General features: G+C 44.9%; 3 protein-coding genes across 3 annotated transcripts in view; 1 reads left to right on the top strand and 2 right to left on the bottom strand.

The window, feature by feature from the left end:
* The window catches only part of WWC2 (WW and C2 domain containing 2), a 210,323-nt gene extending 203,788 nt beyond the window's left edge, over positions 1-6,535 (top strand). Inside the window, exons 22-23 of the mRNA XM_046648501.1 lie at positions 230-357; positions 3,674-6,535. Coding sequence (XP_046504457.1) covers positions 230-357; positions 3,674-3,740 — 195 coding nt within the window. The 3' untranslated portion in view covers positions 3,741-6,535. The remainder of the gene's footprint in view (positions 1-229; positions 358-3,673) is intronic.
* LOC124231679 (claudin-22-like) lies at positions 6,281-8,913 on the bottom strand. The gene has a single exon (XM_046648502.1). The coding sequence runs from the start codon at positions 8,299-8,301 to the stop codon at positions 7,639-7,641; it is 663 nt and encodes a 220-aa protein (XP_046504458.1). The 5' UTR covers positions 8,302-8,913; the 3' UTR covers positions 6,281-7,638.
* Positions 8,914-9,698: 785 nt separating this feature from the next.
* Positions 9,699-10,768, bottom strand: LOC124231782 (putative claudin-24). Its single transcript, XM_046648742.1, has one exon. It carries the CDS (start codon positions 10,476-10,478, stop codon positions 9,822-9,824), a length of 657 nt encoding a protein of 218 aa, XP_046504698.1. The 5' UTR covers positions 10,479-10,768; the 3' UTR covers positions 9,699-9,821.
* Between the last annotated feature and the right edge of the window lie 4,114 nt (positions 10,769-14,882).

Here is a 14,882-nt window from a genome sequence, read left to right as displayed (position 1 = left end):
TAATAAGATTTTTTAAATGCAGTAGAACAAACTTGGCCCTGAAGCAATGACCACCCCACAGCAGCACAAATACAGCATGTGTGTGTCGTCCCTGATGGTGACACAAGATGCTCACTTCATCAGTTGCCCTCCTGTCTCTAGCCCACGGTCTTTGGAGCTGTGTAGCATGTCTTGAGGAATTTGTGATTAATGTTTTGTGGGATTTTTGTGCTTTTGTTCCCTTTGCCAGGCTGAGCAGTCAAAAGAAGAGCAGAAGCACGGTTTGAACACGGAGAAACTGATGAGGCAAGTCTCCAAGGACGTGTGCCGCCTCCGGGAACAGAGCCGGAAGGTGCCTCGGCAAGTGCAGTCCTTCAGGTAACGGGCCCCGCCCCGGGACGCTCTCGGGGTGTGCTCACGTGCTCTGACTTATGTAGGAGTCTACCGCGGAGTGCGCTGGGAGTGAACATCAGGATGTGAGGCATCGCATCCCTCCTCCCAGTTTGAGCGTAGGAGCCTCCATGCATTCCTTCCTGAGGTGCACACCCCGCTGGCACATCCTGGCCCCGTCAAGTCTGGTTCCCCAAAAAGCCCGGGGCCCCCAGCTCTGAGCGGCATTAGTACATCTCACTAAGGCTCGATGACCTACAGAAAAGTCACATATCTCCGAGGTTTTGTTAGCCACTCGTGTGACAGACGTCCCTTGGGCCCCCATGAGCACGTGCTCCTCTCTCCCAGAGGCTCCATCCCGGGGATCTGGCAGGTGAGCAGACATCACCCTGCCACGTGGAGACAGCCCACTGAAGGTGTCAGGGCTCCTGTGAGGGCAGGCAGGAGGGACCTTGACCCGGCAGGGCAGGCGTCGGGTCTGCAGAAGCTAGCCAGGGAAGGTGGTGAGAGAGGCAGCGTTTGCACCCTTGGTGGAAGCATGGGTGCGAGTTTTCAGGTGCTGGGGACGGTAGGTTTGGGAAGGACATCGAGGCAGGAGCGACCAGCGGACAGAGGTGCAGAGCCTTAGCGGTCAGCACTGAGCTCCGTGCATGTGGTAGAGCTGCTGGCAGGTGAGCTGGGCTCAGACCACACAAGGCCGGGCCTGCTCTGCTGAAGGTTCTCGACGGTGGTTTCAGATGGTGAGGGAGCCAACACAAAAACAAGTGATGGAGATACGTTTTATGTGGGGCCAACATTAGAAGCCTTGTGGAGGATGGGCCAGGGCAGAAACTGGAGAGGGGGAGCCGATGAAGTGATAGAGTGATGGGAGGGGTCGGCGGAGGGACAGTGGGAGCTGCGGAGTGCCGGCCCGAGGTGCCAGCATGGAGACGGGCGCTGGAGAGAGGAGCGGGTTTGTGGCGAGGGTGGTGAGGTCTGCTTTTGGCCAGAACAGGTTAACAATTCCAGTAGGACAGCCCAGGTAACTGTGGCCAGAAGACAAGGAGAAATAAAATCTAAAGCCAGGGTTAGAGGTCAGATGGGAGATAAAAACGGAAGTCTTCATCCTTCATGTGTTGGTTCCATCAACAGAAATGGGCCAGACATCCCAGGAAAGATGACCAGGAGAGGAGGCCCGGTGGGCGCTGATCACTGAGGGGCTCACAGCAAGAAAGGTGTTGGGGAGCGGCCGGAGGGGTAAGGGAGACCCAGGAGAGCGCATCCTGGAGCTGGAGGGAGAAGCACCCGGACACCCAGGAAAGAAGAGGAATGAAAAATATCCTCTGGACTGGGCGATCAGGAGGCATTGGCGACCATCCAGGGACTGTTGTAGTCACACGAGAGTAGGGCCACAGAAAAGGTTTTTCTGCTTGGTTTTTTCGTTTGTTTTGGTTTGTATTTGGATGGGCCTGGGTGTGGGTGTGGGTGTGTGGTATGTAGAGGAGTCTGTAGGCAGTTTTTAGGCTGAAGGAAAAGCCGAGGAGAGTGTTGAGATGTGTGGGGATGGCGGGCTGCGTGGTGGAGCAGTCATGGGCCCTGGTGCAGAGGGTGTGGCCCGAGGAAGAAGTGGGAGGTCAGCGCTGTACTGAATGAGTCCAGAGTGGAGGGAAGGGACGCCAAGGCATCCTGGGCCTCCGACTCTTTAATGTGACAGTTTATAGTAAAGAGTCGAGTTTTTCCTGCCTCCCTTCCGCTGCAGAATCACTCTTGGAACTGTTCGAGAATGCTGCTCCTTGGGTTTTCAGAACTCCAGTGTGGGGAGAGGAATCTTTTTACGCCTTCGATGCTGTGGTCTCTTTGAGAGCAAGCAGCTCTCCAGCGTGGGAATCATACAACCCCCAGCAGTTGCTAAAACCCAAAATAAAGATTTGCCTTAACATACAAACCCATTTATATGACCAGGCAGGTGGTAAAACTGAATGAGATGGACCAGTATAAGACAGACTGTCCTGGAAGTGTGGAGGCCCTTGGTCGCTGACCCTGGCCTCGGGGGTGAGGCAGCGGGGAGGGGTGGGGCCTGGGGTACTCCGCCTGAAGCGCAGCGCGAGTCCACCCTAGCTGCTTGTGTCACCTGGAATCAAGAGCCCGGTGTCTCCTGGTCTTCTGATTTGTCAAGGGAAGTTGGAAATCAGGAATTTTATGTGAAATATCTCAAATGTAGACACTGGCAGCTAATTCAGGTATTTCAAAAACACCATGGGAGCCAAAGAAACTCACTGCCAGGAAGTGTTCAGGCACGGGTCCCCAGTTTTCAGCTCTGCCTTATGGCCTTCAAGGACATCATGACCATGCTCACTTGCCTTTTCTAATTCCTATCTTTATCTTTTATGCAATTGAACCAATCGAAAGGATGCTGTACCACAAAAAATAACTCATTCCAATTTCCACAGTTTTTTCACTCTTCCTTTTCTTCTCTCTCCTTCCCTTGGTCTTTGGAGCACTGCCACCTCCATTCTGGCTTCTTACCCCACACTTCTCCTCACCTAGACTGTCCGTTTCTCAGAGCAGAGCCCATGCTGCATCCTCCCTTATGGCTACCGACGTGCGCCGCGTGGGTAACACGCCTCAGTAAATGTGTGCTGACGGGACACTGAACCACATGAAGGTTTCGTAGAAAAACACACATGTTGACCCTGCCTTTGGTAGCCATATAACCCTAAAACCATATTTTTTTTAACACTCTCCTAACCTCTGAGAGCCATTCTGCCCCTTTCTTTCTGAGCCTCCCCCTTTCAGGTCGTGTGTCCTTATCCCCGCCTCAGGATGCAGGATGGACTAACCTTTATGACAGGTTCCTCCTTTCCCTTCACTGGAGCCATGGTATCACCTGTCCAGTCACCCTTACCTTAGCGTCGTGTTGATTTCAAAGAATTTCCCAGTACCGTGTACTTTTCTGTGAGACAGTTTCTGTGAGAAACTATCCTGAGAAGTTTTGCGGGATCTTGGCCCTCTTGACTCCTCTACTGCCTGGTTTAGAACCCACCCGAACGGGCCCCCGGTGGTTTGGAACTGCCTTCCATTGGGCATCCTGGAAGGGAACTAACTGCCTTGGCCTGTAGGCGGGTTCCCGTCAGCCAGAGCTACCGTTCTGTCTGTCCACAGTAAAGAGGCGAAGGCGACCTTCAGTGTCACGGGGTTCTACCAAGGAAAAGGTCTCCGAGCCGGGCTCACACAGGCTGCGCTGGCGTTCTTGGGACTGTCTTTACGGTCACAGGTACTTTCTCCATCGTGTTTCAGCGGGTTTATTTCTCACCCCTGACTCTAGGGAGAAGATTGCCTACTTCACCAGGGCCAAGATCAGCATCCCGTCCCTGCCGGCTGATGACGTATGATTACATTTACATTGCTGAAGAAATTATTTTTTCACTCGTTCATTTCTTAGGGAGGGCGAAAGACTGAACATTTGTTTTGTTTTTAGGGGTTTTGGTGGTTTTTTTTTTTTGTAATATACATGTCAACTCTTAAAGAGCTTTTCTTTTCACATCAGATTTTCAACATGTCAATTTGTAAAGCACCTTGAATGTAATTCTTATATGTTTAAAAAAGACAAAAAAAATCAGATAACCAAAATGGGGTAATCTTGTACGCAAGTGTTGTACAGTATGTGTGTATGGCCAGTGGGCTTTATTTAGTGAAGATGGACTAGAGGCGGTCCCCAGTGTGTATCCCATGGAACCGAGTGTTGAGAGCAAGCTCGATTTAGCGGGAGGTGGTGCTCGCTTTTCCTGTGTGTTCTCATGAGCACACTGTGCAGATGGCAGTGGCGCCCTGTGCTGTTTTGTGCTCGAGAGCAGCTCGTGCAGTGTGAAGTTCAACATGAAGCATGAGCTTCAGTACAGAGCTCCCGGCCCACCTGAAACAGGTGCGGCGCTCATTTCTGTCACCCGTGTGGGAACGCTTTGCTTCCGTCAAACAGTTTCCTTTTTGTCCTTTTCTATTTGTCTAAAGAAAACAGAAACAAAATGCTGAGCGCAAGAATATAAGAATGCGAAGGAGCAATACTCCTGGCCTCACTGAAGTTCTTGTCATTTATGACACTGAGGGGAGGGAGATGCGAGGAGAAAGCCAGTTACCCTGAAATACACTAAAACACTCATCAGATGAGCAGCTGCTGCTTCTAACTCAGCCTGACTTTGCACAAGCGTTCACATGTGAGTTTCTGGGTGGCACCAATACCGTTTCGTCCTAGGTGTGAGGATGGTGCCAACTAGAAGAATGTGGTGGCTGCCTCTGAGGACAAACTCCTGGAGATGCAGAGGGATTTGCATCAGCACTTATTTGGTGAAACCAGGAACAAAGGAAAGGCTATCTTGATTGAATCAAAGTTGCCAAAAATTTAAAAAGATACTTTATTAAACAGATTTCTGACATTTACTGGAAATTACTTTGCAGCTCTCATGTTTGGGGGATCCCAGCTATAATTTATGGTAAGGAATTGGGAGGCAAAGAAAGGAGTATGCCTGGGGAGATTATTAATTTCAAGTATAGGCTAAGTCATTGGTTTAAAAAACACCATTCTAGATGAACAAGTTTAGAGACATAAACAGACTCAAGTGTCCTCCAGTAGAATTTTAGCTTACCCGGCCCAGGCACTTCTTAAAGAAACAGGTCCCAAGTGTAGCTCTGCCAGCATAAAGGCTTCTAAAATAAGAAGTACTTATGCGATTTAAATCATGCTTATTACTCAGTCTGTTTTACTGAAAGAGGCCGTTTTTGTTTGGCCATCTTATATAGCAAACTAAATCTTTTTTTTTAGAAATGCAAATATCATCTTAAAGGAAGTGGCCCCTTAAAAACACACACACACACACACACACACACACACACACACACCCATGAGTTCTAAGACTAAGCTAGAACCGTCATTAGCAAGAATTTTTATTTTCTTCCAAGTAATTATATTTTGGAAAGTTCCTTTTATCAGAATCAAAATTCAAATTAAGCAATTTCTGAGCCTAGAACCTTAATTATTTTTTCCTAAGTGTCCCACCACTTATATACCAATGTCTTTGAAGCTGTAACTGGACGTGACACTATGAACAAACCCAGCCTCATGAAGTGACTGAGCGCAGTGCTTCAGGACGGCCCAGTTCATTCTATCAGAGGACTAAGGCAAACTAGAGGAAGAGTACCATTCATCCTGGTCAAGGTCAAATGTGAAAGAAGTTTATTTAATGTAGAGTTAAATGAAGGTCAGCTGTTTTCAGCTTCTTAGTTTGACCATGAAAATGTTTATAGAATTATGTGTAGTTGTACCGTACGATTTTATTTTCTTCATTTATTTATTTACGGTCTTATTTATGTTCTGTTTAATATATAGTTCGGTTCTGGCCATTTTAAATGTTTGACATAGAAGAGGCTATATTGGAATATTTACAGCTTTATAAATCTTCATCAGATTAGCTGTTAACTTTTTGTAATACAAAAAGTTTCAGACAAGTATAAAAGAATAAAATCTGTCTCAGGCTGGTAGTCAACAGTTGTGACCAAGATGCTTTTGGTTTTATTTTATAAAATTTGCTCATTTCTAACATGAGAGTCAAACATATTTTAATGTAATCCTTTTCCACACTTTAAAAATCAGCAATAGTGTTATGTATTTATAGGCAGCTTTTAACAATCCTGTCATATTTGTACTAACCCAAATGATTCACAGTGACAAAACATTTTAATAACTTGATCACAAAACCATATGGACAATACAAATTTTAATATTATAAATACTATTTTTTAAAGGTAGAATTTATTCTGCACAGGGTAAAAAGAATGTAATATTTAGTTCTCAAGTTTGAGTTATCAGTATGTTATTACAATTTTGTATATCAGAATCTAAGTGTTACAGGTACAAAAAGAATATTGCTAGCCAAAAGAACAACATTTAGCTGAATCTCTGTAGCATGCAAATCAAATAAATTTAAAATTTTTTTTTGCTATTACTTTATCTATATTGTATTAAATATCAAAAGCTCAGGACTGAACTAAATATTTAATCAGGTTAAATTCTGAATATGTTTCTGTTTTAATTTGTCTTGTTTGTAAAAGTATGCAAATACATCACATAGATTAACTTTGGTTTCTGCACTTTTCATGTGTTTGTGGGTGGAAAAATATTCAGTGGGTTTTTTTTTTTAAACAAAGACACATATTGCCTAATACTTTACCTCAGTGTCATTTATTGTTCAGTCAATTCCCCTGATTGGCGCAAACACAAGAGTTTATGTGAACCATGTACTGAGCAAATATAAAATCTTTCATGAAGAATTCCCCAAGCCAGCAGTTTATTGTGAATAGTTCTTGGTTGAACGCTATGCACTGCTGATAAAAAAAAGATGGAGTATTGTCGTTGTGCGAGTAAAACAAAAGGCTCCAGGATATGAGCTCTGTCATCCCACTGCCCAGACCAGCAGTGTGCTCAGCGGCCCTGGGCAGAGGTCCCCACAGGTTCTCTCCCACACACCCAGGTCCTGACCCGCAGCGCCCCCTGTGTCTGCTCCCCAGAGCCAGGGGCCGCCAGGGGTGGAGGGGGCGTTGGCCGTCTGCTGGAGAGCACAGGACCCAGAAGCCAAAGCACATCTGCATGGTAGATTTTTCATGAATCTTCCAGAACACAGGATTGCCCTCCTCTGCTTCTGACATAGTAAAGGCGGTGTGGGTGAATGTGGCTGACTTTTGGAAAAGGTTCCATGGAGGCACTGAAGTCTCCAATTAGAAATAAGATGATGTGTCCATGTCTCTCACTTCTCAAGCTTTCAAAGAGCCAGCAAATTTTTTTAGTATAATCAGATGTCATGCATTTTACATAAATATGCTGCAAGACTTTGGTTTCATGTAATAGGTGATCTTGAACAGTTGGAAGAAGTAAATGATTAGCAGTAACATTTCCAATTGCCAAAATGATTCATCTCTATGAATAACACCTTCAAAGATGTGTAAGTACTAATATAATGTTTTATTTACCAGTTCTGTGCAATCACTGGATCTTTTTTACAACTGAGGAAACTCATCCGCAGTAATGAGTATGATTACTATTAAGTCTTGATTGGCTTTGGTCTCAGAGTAGAAAAGTGGCTTACCATCTTAGAAAGAAATTATAGCTTAAGAAGCTAATGGCCACAGGAAAAAACACATTTTAGGAAATGAAAAGCATAGTGAATGGGTGACTTTGTAGCAAGAAATCCTACCACATCCAGAGTTGACACCTGAGGAGTGGACACCTCTGATCCCGCTGGCTTAGATTTCCAGGTGGGCGTTTTTCATCTCCAGGTGTTGATGGGGATATTGCATTTCTGCCACAGCATAGTGGCCCAAGGCTGGAGGAGCTTGGGTCGAGCAGGCTGCACAGTGGAGCAGACACCCTCCTAGGAGGAGAGAGAATCCAGCAAACCACCCGAGAAAGAGGGCTTCCCCGAACTCCCACCTGGGCACAATCTCTGGGATAGTCTCATCCCAGAACTCCCGGACGATCAGGTGGGCCACCCAGGAGACCGGCACGACGGTCGTGATGCCCGCCGTCCAGAACAGAAGTCCTCCCAGGATCAGCAGTCGCTTCTTGCAAGCTGGCTGTCTCTCTCCAATTCTCAAGCAGTCCAGTCCAAACCCTGAGACCAGCAGGCCCAGGAGCCCCAGCCCGTTTGACAGGAACATGAGAATCCTGGAGCCCCTGAGTTCGGCAGGCAAAGCCAGGAAGGAATCAAAGTCCTTGCACTGCATCCCCACTTCCTCCTGGATGACGCACGTTTGCCAGAGCCCCATGGTCCAGTTTTCCATTTCATTTAAGTCCAGGTTGAGGTTTTTCCATTGTGGCAGGTAGTTTGTAAGACAGGATAAAACCCATCCCAGCAAAGATAGTGAAAGTCCAGCTAATTGTGCCACGGTTCTAACTACTACAGCCATTGTCAAGTCCTGCGAGCTTTAGCCAAACTAACTCCTGCCTTTCGGTTGCTGTGAAAAGAAGTGTGACAGTGTCTTATCACCGGCGGAGCTCAGAAATATTTTTTCATTGTGTATATAGGAGGATTCTTGCCAGGGAAATAATGCTGCAAACCAGTAACGCCAAGGTGTGGCCAAGATCATGTTCGTGTCCTGTGGGCGCAATTTTATAGGAAGCAGTTTGTCCCTGAAATAACATTAAGTCGTAATAATCCTCCTTTCATTGTTAACGTATAAATGGCTTTCATGTTGTTCCCAACCTTCCTAAGGAGTGAAAGAATTGAGAAGCCTAAATGCAAAATGTTTAATTGACAGTTTTGGTTCCACTCCTACTGCTTTGTGTCTTACTAATTGCACCTGTCAAATTTTCATCTGTTCAAGTTCTCACATGTCAATACATATGTTTTGGTACTACTGAGTGTTACCATTTTTTAAAAAATACATTCAAGAACAGTGTTACTTAATAAATAAAACCAAATAAATTGGTCTTCGCAGAAATCTCTCTAGACCTTAACTCAGGCCTGTTTTTCTTAATCCCTCTTAGGCTATGTATACCACGTCACATGAAGCAATATTGAGCTAACATCAAGTCTGTTTACCTAGTGCCTTTCTGTCAAATTCATGCATATGCATAAACACTTACTTTTTCTTTGCTTAGATATGCCTCCTGTGCTGTGGGAAAGTTAGGCAATAGGCTTTTGTGGGTGAGAACCAGCCTCTCTGTTGGTTCATCACTAAAGTATATATCCCCATGCTTATAATTTTTAATTGAACAAGGGAGAATTTCTATTGGGGCACATGAACTGCAGAACCTGGATACCAGGCAGAATACTTTTGGAATTATCTTTTTTAAATATGAAGCTTTTGAAGGAAGAGACAAGAGGAAATTGGCCAGTATTTTTAATCTGAGAGTATCTTGATGTACCAAAAACTTTCAGCCTCATAAAATCCTGTCACATAGGGTGCCTAGTAATTTTCTGAACACAAACCACCTCTGTTCAAAGAAAACCAAAGTCATTGTTGTGGCAATAACACTCTGGGATAGGCTTAACATGTGGTTTTGCTAGTGTAGAATGCTTAAAAGATTTCAGATTGTTCATTTTTTTCTTTAGGAAACAAACTCATTATCATGTCCAGGTACCAACAAAAACAAAAAAGATTCTGATACAGAATTAACACATTAAAGCTTAGTACCAACTATATTGGATAACCATCACCACATTTTGATTTAAATAGCCAGATCAATGGATTATTTTTGCTCATACCTATGTAATGCTTACCGTAGTAAGTTTCTTTTAGGTACAAGATTTGCCTCTTCTCCAGATTTGGAGGGGAAGGGGGGGTGATCTTGGATAGAAAAGTAGTCGTTCGGTGAGAAATTGTGACCAGCACAGATTTAGTTACATAACAAAGACCCCTTTGTCATGTAGAGCCTACATCGCAGTTGATGTAGAAAGATGCGGCTCTCTGGTCTTGTCCAAGTCTTACACTTTAGGATCTGCAGTTCCATTTTCCAGGTATGGACTATGCATTTCTGCCACTGCATAGTGGCCCGAGGCTGGAGGAGCTGGGGTCGAGCAGGCTGCACAGTGGAGCAGACACCCTCCTAGGAGGAGAGAGAATCCAGCAAACCACCCGAGAAAGAGGGCTTCCCCGAACTCCCACCTGGGCACAATCTCTGGGATAGTCTCATCCCAGAACTCCCGGACGATCAGGTGGGCCACCCAGGAGACCGGCACGACGGTCGTGATGCCCGCCGTCCAGAACAGAAGTCCTCCCAGGATCAGCAGTCGCTTCTTGCAGGCTGGCTGTCTCTCTCCAATTCTCAAGCAGTCCAGTCCAAACCCCGAGACCAGCAGGCCCAGGAGCCCCAGCCCGTTTGACAGGAACATGAGAATCCTGGAGCCCCTGAGTTCGGCAGGCAAAGCCAGGAAGGAATCAAAGTCCTTGCACTGCATCCCCACTTCCTCCTGGATGACGCACGTTTGCCAGAGCCCCATGGTCCAGTTTTCCATTTCATTTAAGTCCAGGTTGAGGTTTTTCCAGTATGGCAAATAAGTTGTAATAATGGATAAAACCCATCCCAGCAAAGATAATGAAAGTCCAACGAATTGCATCACTACTCTGAAGACTAAAGCCATTGCAACAAATCTGAGGACTTCTGCCGCCCCTATAGGACAGCTGTCTTTTGTGGTTGACAGTAGTGTGACGATCTTGGTTCTATGCTGCCTGGAATATAAGCTTTGGTCATTAACTCTTTGGGCACTCTGAAATGCGTTTTTGTTCTTCTTGAATATAATGTTTCATGTAAAGGACGAAGAACGCTTAAAACTATGAGTTAGGCTTTCTGATAAGGATTTGATCTGTTACCTTCCAATTTGCTTGGTAAAATTATATCCCCAATGCTTGATGATTATAAGTCTAAAGATGAACAAAGAGGGCTCTATGACCCCTCACCCTAAAATACAACAGAAATCTTTGTGCTTCAATATGGATTAATTAGATTTTAAGTGGTGATAAAAGGCCAGCTCTTTCTACAACAGGACTTCATTGTAATAGCTGAATCTGAGATTTCAGAGATGCAAAACAAGACCCTGTAAAGAAAGGTAGACTGTTTCCCTATAATCTTTATTCTTCTCGGACTTCCTTAACCTACACAAGAGCCTGGCCCATGTTCTTGAGTGTCACAGGGACTTGGCTGGGACTTGGCAAAGACGTTTCCGTCAGATTCCTTTGAAAGGTAGAGGCTGGTTTGCTGGGTTAATTAAAAGGAGAAAGACGGAGGCCAGGCCCAGAGGTAGTAAGTGAGGAAGGGAGCTTCGCAGGAGCTCTGCGTTTCACGCTAAGATCTTCTCCATCCTTGTTAAGGACTTAGGGTACAGCTTGATTTCTTTGTATCTGGGAGGTGTGTTTTGGTCCAGAGCTGAGCTGTCTGCTGTTGTGTAAGCCATAGACAAAGCAGCACCTAGCATGAAGACTCCTGCCATTTCCAGACAAAAGGCCCTGGTTTGAAAACAATAGCCACAGTGGAGCTGATCTCTGAGATTGGATCTTGTTTGTTTTTTTTCATTTGGGCCACACCTTGAGAGCATGATCCGTCAGGGAATCCAGGCCCTCACAGGCCAGGACAAGAGGCCACCTGCTCTAGAGTCGCCGGGCTGCTCCCCAGGTTCTGCATGGTCCAGCTTCTCTCCACAGGGCCCCTGGGTGTCCAGCACCCACGGCAAAAAGGCAGGGTCTGACGGGCCTGCATGAGATAGAACAGGCAGGTTCCTAAAGTGGAGCCACTGACCTGGAAGAGTCGAGTGTCGACTGGTAAGAGGCATCGACTGCAAGAGAAGCAAAAAGATTATTTGGAGTCTCAAGAATTGCAATTTGGAAAATGGAGATTGAGTAGAAGCTCAGATGTGCTCCAAAGAAGACAAAGGAGACAGGATTTTATAGAGGCGAAAAGAAATAAATTATATAGGTGGTTTTGTAAGATTTGTGATTGATACCAGCAACAACTGTTACTTCTTGGCTTTATATGATCGGTTGCTAAGGCCATCTCTAAGGCAGAAAGTTCTTATCTATGGGAGTAAGCATGTTTCTTGGAAGGTCAAGATGATGGCAGTGAAGCACAGTTCAAAGGTTACATTCTGTCTGGGTAGAGATACACATAAGCCCCACTTCCCTAATGGCCTCCCAGCTCCATTTTAGAAGCCTTGACATATGTTACTCCATTTTGTTATCATCATCAGCATTTTCCCCTTTTGGTCAAGATCTTTTGGCAGAAAGCATCATGGATCACTGTTTTATTGACATATATATATCCCTCATCACCAGGATGGCTCATTCCTGGGAAGTCATGTCCCATGTAGGGGGACAGCAAGGTACTCAATCATCAGTAGGAGTAACGCAGTCAATGGCTTTGGCCACATCTGAGCAATAAGGAGGTGGTCAGGAAATGAGTCTGAGGTGATGAGGATCAAGGCTGCCCAAGGGCATCCTGCCTTACATACCGATCGACATTGTCCTCCTCCAGGAAGTATAGGACGTCCTGACCTGACTCTATCCAAAGTTATACGACCATCTGATAACCAGACCCCACCTGCACTGATACCATTTTAACGACTTTTTTACATAATCTTTCCTTTGTCTTGTAAAGAAGTAACTCACATACCTACGCCTTATAAATTTAGCCCTACCCTCAACCATTGCAGCTCTTCACTGCACGTGAGTTCCGTCCCCATGCTGCAGCTCTTCACTCCCCATGGGTCCTGTCCCCATGCTACTCCATGCTATTCTCTGAATAAAGGAGCACTACTACCAGACCTTGAGAGTCCAAGAAATCTTTCTTTTGATTCCTCAGCTCGCCAAGCCCGCCTCAATAGGCATAGTGTCTATCTGGAAACAGTGTCAAGTCCTTTGTTCAGAGTTGCAAGATTGGTTGATCATCTCAAGTCACTGAGCAATCGTTATTCTGGAGGTAGAGACAGACAAACAGCATCAAGAAATGCAAACCATTAGTCACTTAAGGTGACAAAGATCATGCAAACCGGGACAATAATCATTAGTATTACTTGGAGCAGATCTAAGTGAGTAGTAGTATAAGTTTAAATGTAAGTACACATAGCAAAATTCCAGTAATCAAAAACAATATTTAAAGTTCTGATCTGCTCCAAGCACCCATACCTGAAGGAAGGCAAGGAACCAGAGGGTGTCATTAAAAGACATTGGACTGGAGAGATGCTATGCTGCTTTTATAATTTTTCCAAGTTCTGACTCAACTTCACCAGGAGAGTTGATCCAGGTACAGCAGGAGGTGTAGGCTGTGGCACAGATGCCGCCCTATTCTGTAAGGAGATAATTGAGTGCCTGTTGATTATCTAATATAACCCTTGCTATGGAATCCAGGGATCATTGTTATTGAGCAAGGCTTGAGTGGTGGAATTTGCCAGGGTGGCTATGGTTAGGGATAAAATTTTTATCAACAGGTCATCATGGACAACATTAATCCAAGGAACAAAGTCTTTGGGAATGGTAATCAATGGAGAGTAGTTGAGGTGTAAAAAGGGGTTGCCAGGTTTCCCCTAGACCTATGAAATTGCAGTTGAGTTTTGTTTTGTTTTTTTAAAGATTGGCACCTGAGCTAACAACTGTTGCCAATCTTCTTTTTTTTTTTTTTTTTCCTGCTTTATCTCCCCAAACCCCCCTGTACATAGTTGTATATCTTAGTTGCAGGTCCCTCTAGCTGTGGGATGTGGGACGCTGCCTCAATGTGGCCTAATGAGTGGTGCCATGTCCGCACCCAGGATCCGAACCCTGGGCCGCCATAACAGAGCGCACGAACTTAACCACTCAGCCATGGAGCCAGCCCCGGGTTTTTTTTTTTTTAACAAGAACTTTAAATGATATATGGTATCCTAAAAGGCATTGTCCTGCCATACACCAGCTGTCTAGACATTCATAAGCCCATGGTTCCCCATAGTAATCACACACAAAGGTGTACCCAAAAGGGGCATCTAATATGCAATGCCTTCTAGTTCTGTAGTAGTGTCAGTGGTCAGGAGCACTTGGAAAGGTCCTTTCCAATGGGACTTGAGGGCTGTCCTCGTCTGTTGATGCTTCCAGAATATAGTCACTGGGCTCTAGACCGTGACCAACAAGATCCTTTAAACTGGAACCTGGGAAAACTTCTTTAACCTGTCGATGATAGGCTGAGGCTAAGACATTATAACCTTACAATAGCTGGTCACGTTAGCACAAGACAACAAGGGGTCAGCAGAAGGTTGTGTACCAATAGACACTGATGTGCTGGTGATTATCTCGTCTGGAGTTAGTTTCTGTTTTCCAAAGAGGGAACTGTGAACAGTCAGCAGGACCAAAGGCAAAACTTTAGCCCAGGGGAGTTCCGTCTACAGTATATAACAAAACCTCAAAGACAATAACAGGACTAGAATCGAATATCTACAAAGGTGTAAACATAATTTTTCTCTCCACAATTACCCTAATTTTTTTTACCTAAAATAATCACAGTAAAACTAATTTATTTATATTAAAAACTTGGCCTGATTATTTATACAAGTGAAAATCAGAATACTCACTGAGAGCCAGCCCTGATGGCTTAGTGGTTAGAGTTCAGCACCCTCTGCTTTGGCGGCCCAGGTTGAGTTCCTGGGCGTGTAACCATACCACTTGTCTGTCAGTAGCCATGCTGTGGTGGTGGCTCACATAAAAGAACTAGAAGGACCTACAACTAGAATATACAACTATGTAGTGGGGTTTTGGGAAGGGGAAAAAGAAAAGAGAGAGAAGATTGGCAACAGATGTTAGCTCAGAGCAAATCTTTCCCAGCAAAAAAAAAAAAAAAGAATACTCACTGAGAGTTTTTGAATTCTGGAGGAATCAGGTAGGGAGAAAAAGTAAATGTTTCATCTTTGTTCACAAAGGTATATCTTACCTAATTGTTGACAGGTTAAAGGATTTCTTTAAATCTGGAAAAACAAAAAGTTAAACCATCTTTCTCAGCTCACATAGTCTCATGTAATTTAATATTTCTTCTA

Source organism: Equus quagga, chromosome 22, assembly GCF_021613505.1.
Source record: "Equus quagga isolate Etosha38 chromosome 22, UCLA_HA_Equagga_1.0, whole genome shotgun sequence".
NCBI classification, from domain to species: Eukaryota; Metazoa; Chordata; class Mammalia; order Perissodactyla; family Equidae; genus Equus; species Equus quagga.
This window is presented reverse-complemented; position numbering and strand designations above follow the sequence as displayed.

Excerpts from the sequence above, each read along its gene's own strand:
- LOC124231782 (XM_046648742.1), bottom strand. The coding sequence starts at position 10,478 with ATGGCTTTAGTCTTCAGAGTAGTGATGCAATTCGTTGGACTTTCATTA.
- LOC124231679 (XM_046648502.1), bottom strand. The coding sequence starts at position 8,301 with ATGGCTGTAGTAGTTAGAACCGTGGCACAATTAGCTGGACTTTCACTA.